The sequence below is a fragment of the Pelmatolapia mariae genome, linkage group LG18 (assembly GCF_036321145.2).
Source record: "Pelmatolapia mariae isolate MD_Pm_ZW linkage group LG18, Pm_UMD_F_2, whole genome shotgun sequence".
In the NCBI taxonomy this organism is placed as follows: domain Eukaryota; kingdom Metazoa; phylum Chordata; class Actinopteri; order Cichliformes; family Cichlidae; genus Pelmatolapia; species Pelmatolapia mariae.
In genome coordinates, this window is record NC_086243.1 from 17,426,631 (window position 1) to 17,444,253 (window position 17,623).

At 39.6% G+C, this 17,623-nt stretch overlaps 1 protein-coding gene across 1 annotated transcript; it reads left to right on the forward strand.

Annotated features, from left to right (window-relative positions):
• Positions 1-10,915: 10,915 nt before the first annotated feature.
• Positions 10,916-16,281, forward strand: LOC134617464 (histamine H3 receptor). The gene is made up of 3 exons (XM_063462713.1): positions 10,916-11,162; positions 11,829-11,995; positions 15,529-16,281. The coding sequence occupies exons 1-3, from the start codon at positions 10,916-10,918 to the stop codon at positions 16,279-16,281; spliced, it is 1,167 nt and encodes a 388-aa protein (XP_063318783.1).
• The last annotated feature ends 1,342 nt before the right edge of the window (positions 16,282-17,623 follow it).

Here is a 17,623-nt window from a genome sequence, read left to right on the forward strand (position 1 = left end):
TCATTATTCTGTGTTATAATGGCATCCACAACAACAGTATCATACAGTAACACAAGGTCAATGTTATTTCAGTAATGCAAGACAGCTATTACTTTACAGGCAAATGATTAAAAAAACTACAACTTCAAAGTAAAACATATTAATCTGGTTTTATTCATATCCACAAACCTCATATGGCAATATTTTTTGTCTTTCTCTACAGTGTGTCAGGTGGAATTGCCAGCCAACATCTATGACATTTGTGAAATAGCACTATGATGAAAATAAATACAAGTAAACAGCCCAGAAAACAATATTTTAATTAAAGATAACACACACGAGGTTGCAGTTAAAGATATCTTAGTTTTCCACACTGACATTTATGAAACACTGCGAGACAGATGTTAACATGAAAGTTCATATTAAAATGATAAACAGTATTAACAGTAACAGTAAACGAGCATTATCAGTGTGGAGTGTACCAACAATTAGACATGAAAATATTCCTGAAGCAGTGTCATACTTTCATCCTTTCCCTTGAAATTATGTGCTTCATTAGGTATATAATCCTAAATCACGCCGTTACATGCAGCGTGCAGTATTTCCAAACGGTGTCCCAGTGGAGTATGTCTGTTCCTGCAAAGTGTTAATGAACTGGTCTGACCAAATTATTCACTAGATGTAGGTATTTGCTGGAACAGGTGAGTCTGCACAAGTGTGTCATTGCTGAAAGCCAGAAACACAAAACAGTTACATTGTTTGAGAGAAAAAAATGCAATGGTACCATACCACTGTTTTAAAGGTCATACATCTTAGATATTTGTTACTTTATTATTCTATATAGCTACAAACATTTTGAGGCATTGAAGGTCAATTCTCTGTGTGTGGCTTTAAAGGCCCTGCTTATCTCGAGCAATTAGGTCCCCTGAGGTATGTGCACATTTGTGGATAGAGGTGATAGGGTCGTGCTGTAATGAAGGTACATGTCTGCGAGAACTTCAAAGATAAGTTGCTTAGTCTTCGGCATAATGGAGGTATATTTAACCTCAGTCACCTGGAAGAAATGGAGGTGTAGGGGATTGGGGGGAAAAACACAAAAACCTAATGAAATAAATTGTGAGGTTGAATTGCATTAATAAAAGCATCGCAAAGTTTAGCCAGTTGAGTTTAAATAACCTCAACAATGTGTTTTGATCTTTAAAAAAAAGTCCGTAAGTCAGGGCTTTGTTATGCAAGTTTTTTTTAAAGAAATGTGGGCAACTCAGCTGTGCCTTAATTGCTGTTGAATCTGTCAGAGCAACAGCAGAAATTATTCAAGGGTAACAAGACATGGAAATCAACACAATTATGTCAAACAAAGACAATCAAAACTTCTCTGACAAAGAGTTGGAACAAAAAAAGGCAAATGTTCTCTGCACATTAACTCTGTGCTCCTGCCTAGCAGAAGCAAGCGCTGCCGTTTCTTTTCATCCTGAGAAAATAGACTCTGCGTTTCACTTGTGAACATATATCCTTCATTATTATTGGTTAATTATAAGGTCTTGAATTTTATGGAAACATCACTGCAGACATTAATCAAAAGCATATTCATCAAATCAGGTCTGGTGAGGGAAAGAAGCGCGCTGGGCTAGTTCCTGCTAATTAGCATGGCAATTATTGTAAGCTGTCACAGCTCTTAAGCAACGGGGTGGACTGTGTGTGCTCCAGAGTGTAATCCCTCACAAATTACAAGATAATGGAGGCAAAGAGAGGCCACTGCTTCAAAAGGAACCAGGAGATAGAATCCCCAGCAGGGACATTTTAGGGACAGGCAGAGAGAGACAGCGAGTGAGGGAAAAGGTAGGGGGAAAAGAACAGCGTGTATTCCCTTCACATACAGCAGCATGAATAGCAGAGGCTTATTTGACTGCCTGGTAAAGTGATTGGCTCCAAAGGAAACAGAGCTCAAAGACTGTTCTTCTTTTAACTCACAATGTGTCATTTTGAATGTTAAACTGTTCTCTGAAATGTTTTTTAAGATAATGGCCATCAATAAGTGACTCTGGATTCTATTGTGTTTTATGCAGTCAAGAATTCTTCAGCTAATAAGGAGAAATCAAAAGTCCCCTTTGTCTGAATGCAACACGTGGACTGCTTGCCTGTGGTGCAGACTGTTACAAGCTTCTTCTAATGTGCTTTTTTGTGCTTTGCAAGCATCAACCTTGCGGGGCACCAGACAGTGCTGTCCACTTTCCCCCTTTGTGTTATTTTTTATCGAACCATTAGCAGGAGCAATCAGATAAAATGTAGATATCAAAGGAGTTCAACCTGAAAATACAGATCCTATGATAAGCCCATATGTTGATGGTGTATTATTTTTCCCCAGGAGCTCACAAACCTCACTTATGAAGACAACCACACTTATACATAAGTTCTCATCTATATCGGAATACTCCATCAACTGGAATAAATCAACAGGTAAGGTAACATTAGATATCTAGGTATAAATTTTTATACCAAGCTCTCAGTCCTGGTACGGTTGAATCATATTCCTTTATTAAAAATGGTAGCGGATGATCTCACATGTTGCAGAATATATCACTCATGGGAACAGTTTCCGCCATTAAAATTATGATTGTGCCAAAAATAAACTACTTATTTTCACTGATCCCTAATAAACCCTCCTATTACTTGGTTTAGATTACTAGATTTCAGAATTTCAAAAATTTTGAGGAAAAAAACCCCTCATGAATAAGTCTCAAAACACTACAAAAACCAAAACACAGTGGTGGTCTAGAAGTACCAAATTTTTATCACCACTTCTTATCCAATAGTTTGCTATATGTTTCAAAATGGATTAAACTAAGCTTACTGAATTACACAGTCCTTGGCTGGACCTGGAACAAGTATTCTGTGGAAAAGTAAAAATCTCTAATCTGCCTTTGATCAGCTACAGTATTAAGCACCATAACTGCTTTAAAAGCCTCAACATAAACATTTCTCTGACAGCCTGGTGGGAATGCTTATAAATAACTAAGTCTTCACTTATCCTATGTAAACTAACACCCGTTTGGAACAGTCTAGATATTTATCAGAAAATGAAAATACTAAATTTTTTATCATGGCATGAGAAAACGATAAAAAACTGGAATGTGTTATATGAGATGGAAAGTTTATTTCATTTGAAGAACCTGTATCAAAATATAGAATCAGCGAAGGTACATTTCTTGAATATCAGCAAATGAAATCCGTCATACAGGAAAAACTGAGTCTAGACATACCTACTTGGGTAACAAAATTTTTAAAATATCTGTACCCCCAAATGGTTATCAGAAATGTATAAGCTGTTGTTTAAAATTGGTGAATCAATTTCCCTCCCAAATGCAAAGTAGGAGCAAGATCTTTCCGTCAGTCCAGATCAAATCCTCTGGACACAAATATGCTTAAACACCTTCAAAATAACTGAAAGCCCCAACGTGCAACTTATACAATACAAAAATCTCTACAGTCTGCCTCTTCAAAAAACCAACTGGATAAATTTGTCTCTCTCTGGCCCCCACTGATCAGTTCCATTACTTAGTGGGGCTGGTCGGCTACACTCTCGTTTCCCTGTATGCCTTGCAAGTGGATGAGGATGCTCTCTGTGACTACGGGTGTCCGGTGGCCTCCTGGCGGCTGGAGAGCTGCGGTTGCTATTTTGGAGGCCAGGTCAATGTGTGCCTGCCTCAGATTGTGGCGGTGGAGGACTGAGGTGGGTGCTGCCTAACATGGTGGTCTCCAGACTTGTTGGTGCTCCAGGGCATTGTCAGTGCGAGCCATAGGCTGACTTCTTCCTGACATGTGGCAGGGTGTGGGGAATGGGTGTACCTACTGAGCCAGTCGTTTGCTGGCTTCCTGCGCCCCTGTTTCACAAACCTGCCTGGGACGGGGGTCTACAGGCAGTTTGTGGTGCGCTTTGGCGTCGTCACAGTTTGCTGTTGGTTCGGGGCAGCATCTGCTCGCCGGCACCTCGAAGGGGAGGGGGGGTCAGTGTGTGTGAATTTGTCTTTATGTCTCTCTGTGTGTCATTAGTGGGTGGGTGAGATTGAGTGAGTGAATGGTCTGTATGAGTGAGTGTGTTGGGCTGGGTCTGGGGCTTTCTGAGCTTTGGCCCCTGTGGGACATGGTCACTGCTCCCTGCTGAACACTCCTGCCCACTCCCTTGGTGGCCCACTTCTCCTCTTGGGACGTGGGGTGCCCAAGAGGTTCTTGGGCACTTGGAGCCCTGTTCTCGACTCGTACCAGGGTGCACGGCCTCTAGTGGGGTAGACTCTCACCCTTTGTCCTTGGGCACCCCATCTTAGGCTTCCCTCCTTCTCCTGCTTGGACGGATATGCAGATGTTGCCAAGATGTGTGGCTTTAGGTCTTTGGCACTCTTGGGGGCTGCCAATGGCGTGGGTTTCCTGATTCCTTCTCTGTCTGCCTCTGCCTCCTGGGGGTCATTATTGCGGCACTCCACCCTCATTATCAAGTACATTCGTGACAAAGACACAGGCACTCTCACTTTCTCGGCTCTCTGTATCATATTCACACTCACACTACAAGAAGATTGTCGATTTATGTATTTGTGTATTTTATAATTTTTGTGTTCCAGGTGCTGTATGTTTGATTTTTCTTAGAGGTGCAGCAGTTGGCGATACATTGTACATTTCTATTCTTACTCTATCCTTTTATTATATTTTCCCCCATGCCCCCCCACCCTTTTTTTCTTCCCTGCCTGTGCTGCCTTAGACATTGTCATACCATGCCACATATAATGTAATACCTGAAATAACATAAATAGAAATAAAGAAAAAAAAGTTCTTGCAAGCAGATGTCTCATCAATGTACAAGACTGCCAAAAATACACACAGCACTTTGCATCTGCAGCATTCCTGCTGTACTGTATGTAACAGTAGATTCAGCAGTATTTAAGAGCATATTAAGAGGTGATCTGTATATCAACGTGTACTCTATCTACATAAGGAGGAATTTTTAGTAACAAGTTGTGGAAATACACACAGGATCCCATCATCAGGATCAAGATCGGGTCAGGATCACAAAGTGTGGACCGCATGGAAATCAAGCCCAGACAGAGCATTTATCGTAAATTATTGCAATCAATTAAAGGATGACTCATCAACCGAGTGCATGCATCGTTTCTCAAAAAAAGAGAAGCTTCCAAATTGTCTCTTGATTGACTGAACCTCAGTGGATCCTTAGGTTCGGCTGTGTTTATTTTCACAACAGTGTTGTCAGTAGCACTGATAGGTGTCAAGACATTTATAATTGCTTTGATAAGACTTTGATATTCCAATTTAGATAGGATGCTATTTTGGGAGAGATGATTACTCGTTAATGCAAAGAACTTGAACTAACAAGCTCACTTTCAAAATAATGATAATAAATATTTACATCACAATAAGCAAAACTGATTTAAATACTAGTGAAAGCAGAAAGTCTTTCCACAGCATCTAAGAGGATATTAAAATAAACCACAAGAGCTGTTTGCATCGTGGTGGAAGGGAACATTTTAAAAAAGGAAAGAATTTCTAAATCACACAAACAGCTCAAAATGTGATGGCAGTATAAACGAGCTCTTAAAGCATTAGATTTCCCCTTAATGTTTGCTTACATACAATTCAGTTATATTTGCAGTGATGACTTACTTGACAAATTTTGACATGTGGATGGGGTAAAGAGATACATGGACTAAACAGCTTGGAGCTTTTGAAAATCAGATGAAAAATTAAACAAGTCCAAATACTGTCACGATGAGGCACACCCACGGCATTTCAATGAGCTTCTGTGGATCTAGAGCATAAGGTAAATGCCAGCACCCTTCATCTCACAGGCAGCTTTGCCAAACAGACTGTGAGACTGAGAAGCCATCCAACTATGAGTTCAGCTCTCTCATTAATGATCAGCATTTATTATGTAAACTCTGACAGTGCTGATGTGATGTGAAGCCTTAGACTACCAGGGGATATATCTGTTGTGCCCAAATGGCAATTAGCCCATACTGGCATATTGATGCAGCCCTGTCCAACAGTAGTTAACAGTTAAGAGTATTATTTTCTTCATAAAATAGAAAGCTGAAAAATAAAAAATAGCTGAAAAGCCATTGTGTGAAATCTAAATAAAAGCAGAATTTAGGGGTTTAAAAATCTCATAAAGCCATATTTTAGTCATGGTAGAACATAGAAAACATATCAAATGTTTACAATTTTAAGAAGCTCAATTTGAATTTGATGGCAGCAACAAAGTCTGAAGTTGGCAAAAGGGCAGCAAAAGGCTGGAAAAGTGAGTGCTGCTAAAGAGAAAAACACATGGAGGAACACTTTGTAACTAATTAGGTTAATTGGCAAAAGGTTATTAACACACTCTTTTTGTGTTATTAACACAAAAAGAGCATCTTAGAGAGGCAGAGTTTCTCAGAAGTAAAGCTGGGCAGACGTTCACCATTCTGTAAAAAACTCCGTCTACAAAGTACAGAGCAATTTCAGAATAATGTTCCTCAAAGTAAAATTGTGATGACCTCAAATACATCTCATCTTCCACAGCACATACTATCATCAAAAGATTCTGAAAATATGGAGAAATCTTTGTGTGTAAGGGACAAGGCTGAAATGAGTATCCCCTCAGGCAGCACTGCATTAAGTACAGGCATGATTCTGAATGGAAATCACTGCATGGGCTCAGGAAGCCTTCCAGAAATGACTGTCTGTGAACACAGTTCACTGTGTCATCCACAAATACAGGTTAACGCTCTATCATGTGTGATAGGTCCATGGTCCTAAGACACCACGGTCTTCTCTGGGCCAAATCTAATTTATAATGGACTGAACTGGAAAGTGGAAAGCTTTTTTGTATCCATCCATCCATGGTCACGGAGGGACTGGAGCCTCTCCCAGCTACCAACCTGCGACAGGCTGGCGACCTGTCCATGCTGTACACGACCTCTCGCCCTATGGGAACAAGTTGAAGTTCACTTTCTTTTTTTGGGTGGGGGTGTGTCTGTGTGTGTGTGTGTGTGTCGGAAGGGGGGGGGGGGGGGGGGGGGGAACATGGCCCCTGCATCCTCTGGACAAAAGAGGAGAGGGATCATCTGACTTTCTATCACTTCTCAGTTCAAAAGTCTGCACCTCTGATGGTTTGTGGGTGCATTACTGCCTATCAAACTGGTAGCTTGCACATGTAGACAGGCTTCATCAATACTGAAAGACACATATAGGTATTAGAGCAACTTATCTAGATCACGTCTTTTTCAGGGATAGCCTTACATATTTGATCAAGACAATGCTAAACTGCATACTGCATTTATTATAACAGCGCTGGTTTGTAGTAGAAGAATCCAGGTGGTAACTTGGCCTGCCTACACTCAGGACCTTTTGTGTTTTTGTTCTGTTTTTATTTAGATTTTTCACAATTTTTTTTTTTTTTTAATTGGGGTTGTGTGAGGCAGATTGCAGTTTGTTTAAATGCTTTTTCAAACCCAAGTTGCAGTTGGCTGCCTGTCAGGAGCTCCTCAGAACTGAGCCAAGTGAAAACAAATCTGCACAGTGGTTTTAGGACCCATAACTATCCACTATAATAGGTCTGTTTAGTGTTCACTGAACATGAGTTCTTTCAGGTAGAAAAATCAGCATGGACAGGAATCAATTTATCTAGGAGATTTAAGATTGCAATTTTGCTATCAGTGTGACATTTAGGAAGACTTAGATCAAGTCTCAAGCTGCCAAACAGTAAATGAAGGCAGCAATTATAAAAACTTCACATATTTTAGAATTTTGAGCTCCACAGACAAAAAATGAATACATGTATGTCAATGCATTTTTCTGATTATTCCTTTGTAATCCACCTACAACAATGACCAATAGTGAAAAGGCCTTTTAACCTTTTTCTTGCCAATCATATTTCCAAACATTTTGTCTTTAGTATGTTTAGTTGAAATATAAATATATTTCTACACATTAAAAACTAATCTGGAATTGACTTTTACAAAATTTCAGAAACAATGTTGTAAAATGATGACTCGTGGTGTAACCTGTGCATGTTTTGGTTAAATCTTGACGGTGATTACTGTGGATAGGCACACTGTTACAGTATTGTAGCATCTGTATTCTAGCCCAGCATCCAAACGCAAACACTTGAGCACTAGAGTAATGGAGAGCCACAGCAGGACACAGTATAATAGGCAACACTAGAGCCTCTGTGTACCCTCCATGATACTGCCTTCTTTTTGAGTGCCCTCCATATTTAGATGAGTCATTTCATTTGTATTTCCAAATCCAGCAGCAGTGCACCTGTTAAACAGATTGCTTTCCTGACACACTTTTGTGAAGAAGAAGAAGAATATTTATGTTAAACAGTTCTCAATATTTAATTGTTTCAGTGCTTCACCAACTATACTTTAGTCTATCTATCTATCTATCTATCTATCTATCTATCTATCTATCTATCTATCTATCTATCTATCTATCTATCTATCTATCTATCTATCTATCTATCTGAAAAAATGAATTTTTACAGGAGTCTAGGACTTTATGCAGTCTGGTCTCTAGTCTCTAACTGCAATAACTTCAACTAATATCCTGTATGTTTATACCTTTTGACCCAGGCTTCTTTAGAATGCTACTCCAGTTCATTGAGGTTTGGGGGATGCATTTATACACAGCTCTCTTAAGGTCCCGTCACAACATTTCAGTCTGGTTAAGGTCTGGACATTGACTGGGCCATTAGAACAACTTCATTCTTTTCTTTTTCAGCCATTATGTTGTAGATTTAATGGTGTGCTTGGGATCACTGACCTGTTGTTTGACATCATTTCAGGAAAGCTTTAGCTGTTTGACACATTTGACTCTAGAATACTTTGGTAAACAGAGGAGTTCATGGTCGACTCAATGACTGCAAGGTTCCCTGGTCCAGTGCCTGCAAAGCTGCCCAGATCAGCCCTCTGCTGCGTCTCCAAACGTCTCCACTTTGGTCTTTTGTACATAAAAGACATTGTTCCAGAAATCTTGTGGTTTGTTTAAATGCAACTTTGAAGATGAAAGCTGTGCTGTCATTTTCCTTTTGGACAGAAGAGGCTTTTTTCTGTCAATCCGTACTATTGTGGACTTTAACATTTAACAATTGGTTAAATGTTTGCTAATTGGGGCCCTGTAGAGTCTGGGATGTACCACTTTGATGTTTTTGCAGTTACATTGAGCATTGCACAGTCTGACCTTAGGGAAAATTTGCTGAGACAACCAATCCTTAGCAGACTGTGGCATTGTGTTAATTAGGTTATAAGGAACAATTTCCCGTATTTGAGTAGTTACAGTCCAAGACTTGGTTCAATTCATATGTAAATGTCCAACTAAAAGCAATTCAGCTGTTCATACTTTAGACCTGTCATTACATAGACTGTATGCTCAACTCACAGTACAATATGAGAGGGTAGCCTCTTATGTAATCCCTAACCTACCCTTGCTGCCGGTGTGCTTTTTGTTATTATCTTTCCACATTTCCACTCAGTCCCTGTTTCTGCAAACTCACAAATGCATTGTCATGTTTGACCAATTTTGAAACATTTCTCACATGATAGCGCACTCATCTTCTTTTAACAATGCTAAATGGACTGTGTGAAAATGTGTACTTACATTACTCTGCTACTCAGTGTTGCATCTCCAACGCAGCTAACTCTGAGAGATGACGGTGGCTCCAGAATAACAGTTATTCAGACTAAATTCTTTCAGTCACTTCTACTGTTCTTTAATGTTGCTCATTTTTCCTGGATCACAGTTGGGGAGCTGGCAAGATAGTATGCAAATGAGCCTTATCATTTTTTTATTGAATCCTCAACAAAAATTGTAAGACTTCTTCTTTTAGAATCAAACCTTAGACGTTGAGGTTTGAAGGAAGATGACACACAGACAGAGAGAGAGAGAGAGAGAGAGAGAGAGAGAGAGAGAGAGAGACTCCATGATTAGGAAAAAACAATATAAGAAGCATTTTGACAACAAAGGACGGAAGTAAACAAGCGAAACAAAAAAAAAGTTGTTTTACAGCTTAAAGGAAATGCTCTTTTGTTAACTCACGTTGCGTTTGGGATGAGGTAATTGTCTGGACAGTTAGCTGGTGTCAAACCCTCAGCATGCTACTGTGTGTGCATGCATCATCCCATAGCGAATTAAATTACTATAACAGCATAGCCTAAATGGGCTTCCTGCGAGCTGCGCGCACACCCACATGCTTTTCACCTTGTGTGAGCCGTGGCGAGGGGAATGTGCGTCTGTGAATCAGATATGAGACTTTTATGAATTTATTTCAGCGAAGAAAATACGAGGGACGGCTATTAAGTGCTTCCTGTGTTGATTCACATGCTGAATATGTTTTAAAGGGGGAAAAAGTCAGTAAGCCACAGACTAATGCATTCAGAGGTGAGACATCTCAATTTACTGTAAAAAGACAGAAACTACCTTTCCATAAACACCGGATAGGATGCTATTGAAATATAAGCTCAGTTCCTTTTTGTTGTTGTTTTTCTTGCTGTCCCTAAATTATTTATTAAAGGCATATCGCACCTAAGTTTAAAGCCAAACTAAAGATTTGTGCCAGTAACGTCACAGACTTTGGTCACTTCTAAAATTGCAACTTAGCTCGAAAATGATTTAATGGTTGTGTGGAGAAAAATTCTCATTTCAACGAAGTGCTTCATGCCAGACAAACGCTGACAGACGTGCGTAATTCATCAGGTGTCTGGGTCGTGTTGTGCGTTGCGCGCTCTCTCGTGGATATCCGTGAACATAATGCTCAGTTCCACCAGGAAACCGGAGCTTTCGGAACATGGGGTGTTGAACGCAGCGTCCGTTCGCCTGGCACCTGTTGCTTATTACATTTAGAGCTGGCCCGTTGGGGATTTAACGACCGCAGCATTCACCTCACATCAGGACCATGTCGGAGGAGCAAACTGATTCCAACTCCACTGGGTACTATTTTGGCAATGCCTCCACTAGAGTCCAGAGCAGCTTCGTGTTCTCGGGACCCATGATTGTCATTTTAATGGTGATGATGGTGACTTTGGTTGTTGTGATAGTTTTGGGCAACGCGCTCGTCATCTTGGCATTTAAAGTGGACAAGAGTTTGAGGAGACAGTGCAATTACTACTTCCTGAATCTAGCAATATCTGATTTTCTTGTAGGTAAGTCCAAGCGCAGTCTGCCTTGCAGAGCCTGGAATATCAGACAAGCTAGTGAAGTTGATATGATAAAATGCACATATTAACTTAACATGTTTTGATGTGATGCAATCTGATAGCATATGATTCATGCGTGAATATTCGATATGTAAAGTTTTGAAATTCCCACAGTATTTTAGTGATAAGGACATGTTTCTTATGGCTTTCATTCTCCCTGCCATGGGGATGGCTGCTAATAGATACCTGTGCCCTGATTGACTGGAGCTAGATTACAAGATTAAATAGCTGCTAATCAGTTAAATGAATGTGACTGACAATAAATAATCAGAGAGCTTGATGCAATTTTTATTTGGCAAGGGTGAATTTTGCCTCATTTATAAGCACTGCTCTCTCACATTTACAGTTTAATCTGCTTTATTAGAGAATGCAAGCAGTATAGAAACAGTCATGCAGAAATGTTGTAATAACATTTAAATATATATTTAAAGTGTTCTTTAATTATCCACCACCATAACTTCTCCTGTAAAGACATATTTTATGTTAGCAAGTGTATTGTGGTATATTGATAATCTGGTTACATGCTTTCCTCCCTAAAGAAATGAAAATATACTAAGTATTGTTATTTTTGCTTTGGTTTCTGCTCCTATTACATCATCACTATTTCTCTAGGAGCATTTTGCATCCCGGTGTACATCCCCTACATCCTCACAGGCAGGTGGACGCTGGGTCGAGGACTGTGTAAGCTGTGGCTGGTCATGGACTACCTGCTTTGTTCGGCGTCTGTCTTCAGCATTGTTCTCATCAGCTACGACCGCTTCCTGTCAGTCACCAGAGCAGTGAGTGGAATATGTCGTCTCTCCATGCTCACAGATGTCAAAAATAATTTAAGGGACTCTGACAGAACAAAATTAACTCCCATATTTGTAAAAAATAATATTGCCACCCTCTTTCTGCCATTCACCCATTTATCTATTTGAATAAGTCTTTAAAGTATAATGTTAAATGATTTAAATCTCAGCTATTTGCAAATACACCAGTGTTTATTCTTCCGCTCTGTGGCTTAGTTTCCAATGAATCTCCCAGGTCATCGGTAGGGGCAATCGAAGCTCAGTCTCCCAAATGTGCCCATCTGCAGAGGTTAATCATTCCTGACCCGTTCAGGCCCAGCGCCACCCCTAATTATAGTTTTTCCACATGATGAAGATAGAAAAAAGTTGCATTATGACTCTGGGACAAACTGGGCTTCAGAAAATATTCAGTATACAATAAATCACTGTCAAAAAAATTGTTTAATCTTAATTTCTGCTTATTGCCACTCATTAATTACGTGATTTTTTTCCCTCTAAAACACAGAAACACAATGGTACATCACTGCTACTCTATGTGCTCTTTCTCTTCCTGCTTCGGAACACACTTTCTGAGAAGTATTTTTTTGTGACTTCTGAAGACGTTAGCCCCATTTAGCGTGTTGTCGGGGCTTGTCTGTGCATTACACAGCTGACTGTGTCCTACAGATATGTGCGATAACTCAAAGGTGGGACAAGGCTTGGCATAGTGGACAAAGAGAGGGCTCTGTTTCCTTTCAGAAAGGAAACACTTAACATCAGAGCAATGAATACAAATAACACCGGAGAGAGAGAGCCTCTTCTTTAATTAGCGAGCTTTGATCATAGAGATCCTCCTCCGTGCCGTGGTCCTTCCAACCTGAAGAGATCAATCGTAGCAGAAACAGGCCACCGGCAGCCAAGCAACATTTTCCTAAAAGCATTTTTCTCTGAACATGGAAAGACAAAGGGTCAGCAGCAGTCACAGACAAAGTTTGTCTTTGAAATGAAAAGATGTAGACAAATACTGACTGTTAAATAGATCAAATGTCAACACATTTCTAAAATGCTAATAGCACAGTGTCAGAAAGAAAACATCGTAATTAATGAGCTAGTTTGGAATGTAAGAGGGAGTTTGCCTACTAAGACCTTAGAAAGAATTCATAAAAAAAACTGATTTACAAGTCTAGAGTCAACATGCCTCATGTTAACACTATATGTCTTAACTGATTAACATGTATAGCTGAGGGGCCATGTTCATGTCATGCAAATTTATGCAAACATAAGTGAAATCATCTTTCATATTCTTTGAAGAAGGTCTTGAGTTAATTAGAAAGACAGAGGGTGACATACATGTGTGCCCAGAGATGCTGCGAGCTGGGCAAGAATGTGGGCAGAGACATAGGATGTGACACTAATTGAGACAAGTGGTGATAAGGGGTACTTCACTGACTTTTGTACTGCACATTGTTACATTGATGTTCTCATTATGTGTTTATTTGGTCTTTCCATCAGTATACTATGACGGTTGGTAAATATAGTACTGTACAAAAGTGGTGAGTCATCCCTCATTTTTTTGGGAAATAGATGTGGTAAATTATTTAAACATGTGCAAATGTGCACAAAAAAAGCATATCAGGCAAAAATAGAGTTTGTACAATTCTAACATGCATGAAAGTCAATATTTGGTACATCCACAGTCTGTTAGGCAGCTTTCTTGTCTTTTCTTTAAGCAGTCTTCAGGAATACTTTCCCAGGCTTCTTCAAGAACATCCAAAGCTCTTCTTTGGATGTTGGCAGCCTTTTCTTCTGTTCTTTGTCAAGATGATCCCACACTGCTTCAGTAATATTAAGGTCTGGGCTTCAGACCATGACTGATAGCGGTCCATTATGTGTTTTTCTATCCAGGTATGCTTTTACTGCATTGGCAGTGTGTTTGGGATCACTGTCATGCTTAAAAAGGAAGTCATTTCCAATCAGATGCTTTCCAGATGGTATTGCATGGTGGCTCAAAATCTTGCTGTACTTTTCTGAGTTCATAATTCAGCAGTTTTGACAAGATTCTCAACACCACTGGCTAAAACGCAGCATCAAACCATGGTAGAGCCTCCCCCCTTGTTTTACAGATGGTTCTAGACACTCACTTTTTTACCTCTCGCCTGACATCCTCTGTATCTACTGATGGCAATTTGAACCAAATTTTTAAATTTGGATTCATCACTCAGTAAGAACTATTGCCACTGAACTGAAGCCCAGTTTTTGTGTAATTTGGCATACATTATTTTTTCCCTGTTTCCATTCATTAAGAAGAGCTTCTTGACAGCGACCGTTCGACCGACATGACGTTAAGACAATCTTCACCTGCTTTGTAATCCTGACACTTCTCTTTCTGTGTCCTCCTCTTGTCCAGTTTCCTTTTTGTTCTTTAACTCTTAAATGAAAATAAAAATGATCAGGTAAAAGACTGGGCTGAAAAGAAATCAAAAAGCAGGCAGTGTCCAAAGAAAAACTTTGAAAGATCTTCACAAAGTCTGGAAAACTATTTCCAAGATCAACTTAAAAATGACAACAAAGTCTGGCTCTTTGCAAGTTAAATATAAAGGTGTTGGTGTTGAAGGGTTTCACCATTTGACTCTAATCTTACAGACACAGTGACCTACCTAGTGTCACTTTGTTGAAGACTGGTTTCCATAATTACTGCCTATCTTTAGCTGAAGCAAGACAGTGAATTGTAAAATAGTGTTTTTAAAAAAACTAAATACATTTTTGGATACAACTTAGGGGAAAAAATGTATTCTTTTGCTGTACTCTTTCACATTATTGAGAAAAACAAATACTACTTGGTACTTAAAAAAAAACTATATTACTAAATATTATTAACATTGCAGTATATAAAACAGTTACATTAAACCCCACTCTGACTAGATATTCATAAACGCTGCACACTTATTCATGCATGACTAAAGCAGCTCAGTTTAGAAGGGCACTCAAAGGGCTCATCCTCTGCCAAGCCAGTGAAAATGATCTGGATCTGTACCAAATTTCAATGTTTTCTTCCTACGGCCATTCTACACCTCTCCACCACATTGTAGTTTTGATAGTTTTTAAACTAATTTTGACAAACCTTCAGACAGACTGACAGATAAAATCGGCTCTTGTTTTGGCTATTTAATAATAAATTATGAAGAAAATAGAATAAAGATTTGGAGAACAATACTGTGGATGCTTAATCAGCGTCCACGCTAAATAGTGACGGACATTTCTTCTTCTTTTTAAACATTATAATCATTTTTCAGTCTAGTTTCACTTGTAATTTATTATCAAGAATATTGTGAATGTGAGAGTTAGGCTGTAATAAGACCTTTTCATATTGTGTCATTCTTCTAAAACTGCATTATACAGCCAGAAAGCCTCATCCTCCAGTATTGCTGCAGTAGCTAAACAACCATTTGCAAATATGTCTACAATAACTGACTAATTGAGTGTCTTTACCCTGGCAGGATTTCTAAAGTATATTTGCTGATTTATGTATGTATTTACTGCAGGTAAGCTACCGTGCCAGACAGAGCATGACTCATCAAGCCATAATCAAGATGACTGCAGTCTGGGTGCTAGCCTTTGTCCTCTATGGCCCTGCTATCATATTCTGGGAGCTGGTGGTGGGCAGAAGCCGCGTGCCAAAGGATGAGTGCTTCGCAGAGTTCTATTACTCTTGGTACTTCCTGCTGAGTGCCTCTATGCTGGAGTTTTTTTCTCCTTTCATCTCTGTGGCTTTCTTCAACCTCAGCATTTACCTCAGTATACGCAGGAGGAGGCTGCACAGCAGGGAGGCTCAGCTTCACCTTCAAGCAAGTGAACCCGCCTCTGCCCAGGGGGAAGGTATCCCCCTGTCCCACAATTGGGGGTTTGGGATAAAACTGGCTGTAAGAGGCTCTATCAACTCCCAGACATCCTCTCCTGGTTTGGGTAAGCTAGATGCCTCAAACAGCAGGGCAGCCCATCCTAGCCGTCTATCCAGGGATAAGAAAATTGCTAAGTCTCTGGCCATCATAGTATGTGTGTTTGCCATCTGCTGGGCACCGTACACCCTACTGATGATCATCCGTGCTGCCTGCAGAGGGCGATGCATCCAGCATCACTGGTACGAGGTCACCTTCTGGCTCCTGTGGCTCAACTCTGCTATTAACCCATTCCTCTACCCGCTGTGCCACAGTAGCTTCCGCAGGGCCTTTAGCAAGATTCTCTGCCCAAAGCGGCACACTACTCCCCCATCATCTGTCCTACGCACTGGCCAGTGACAAACTGATGCCTGTGGATGGATGGTGATGAACAATGCGCCTGAACTGTTGATGGATGTGTTTATAAACCATTGAAACCAATCTGTGCACCATAGTTTGTTATGTAGAAAGTAATTCACAGTTTTCAGTTGTGTTTTTCAGCGTTTGGAAGTTCAAGATTTTTGCTGCAAAACATATCAGAATTTAGCAATCAGTTTTCTTGTGTTCAGCTAAAGGATGTGCTAAGCGGAGGCATAGAAATATCCCCAAATGTATTTTGATAACACGCTGGAGAAGGAACTGAAAAATATTAGCAGTGGTATATCAGTTGTTGAATATGAGGAAGAAAAAAATCATGAGGAGGTGAAACACATATACACAAATATAATGCAAAAAACCCCAAACATTGCAATATAAACTGCAAACTTGCGTGTCAGTGAAATATTGTCAAGAAGTTCATTTTATTGGCAAAACAGCACATTAATTGTCTTTTTTATTAAGCGACAGGTAAGATAGATAGATTATTTTGTGTGAGAATAAATATATTTAAAGGGTTTCCTCAACTGTGGCCAGAGCTTAAATAAACAGATCACTATCACCCTCTACTGTCAGAAGGTTTACTACTCCTGTAATGCCAGAAGCACAGTGAGGAAAATACAAAGTGCCATTCGGTTCAAGTGTGCAATTTTAAAAATGAGATCTGCTTTTAAAGCCTATATTTAAGGTAAAATGTTATATATTAATGATGGATTATATTCCTCCCCACTCTTGAGTGTATTTGAAATTCATTTACAAATTTATTAGTACCAGGTTCTGGTCAGCATGTAGCATATTTATCACTACTAATAATCAAATGTTTATTTTTCAGAAAGATTTTGGCTTCCTATAGGAAAGGGAAGCATACGTGTTTACAAACAATGCCCAAACCCCCATTTTACTGTGATTACCAGGTGTATATATCCGTATGTGCCACTAGATGTCACCATTAACCTTTACAGTTTCCTTTGAGTGCAAAGCTTTATGAAGTGAAGTCGGCCAGTCAGTTTACTGTAAACTGCATATAGCAACTTTAAAATTTTAAAAACCTAATCAGTAGCAGTATGCTCTGTGCTCTGGCTAATGTTAAATATAGTCACCGTGTGATGTAATGCTATTGATGCTATAAATGCTATATATTTGTGCAGCTGTAACAGTTACTATTAGTGACGGCTCGTATGTGATCTTCTTGGCTCATAGGAACCGCACTGTATTAAACATCAGCTTTTTTCTTTTTTTTTAAAGAATGAAAGCAAAAATAAAAACACGTGTCTTTAACTGGCTCATGATCTTTATGCAGGCGCGGAGTGAAATAAATAAAAATTTC

Bases quoted from the DNA above. Each gene is read 5' to 3' on its own strand.
- LOC134617464 (XM_063462713.1), top strand. From the start codon at position 10,916: ATGTCGGAGGAGCAAACTGATTCCAACTCCACTGGGTACTATTTTGGC. The intron at 11,163-11,828 runs GTAAGTCCAAGC...CTATTTCTCTAG, and splicing joins AATATCTGATTTTCTTGTAG to GAGCATTTTGCATCCCGGTG. The intron at 11,996-15,528 runs GTGAGTGGAATA...TATTTACTGCAG, and splicing joins TCCTGTCAGTCACCAGAGCA to GTAAGCTACCGTGCCAGACA.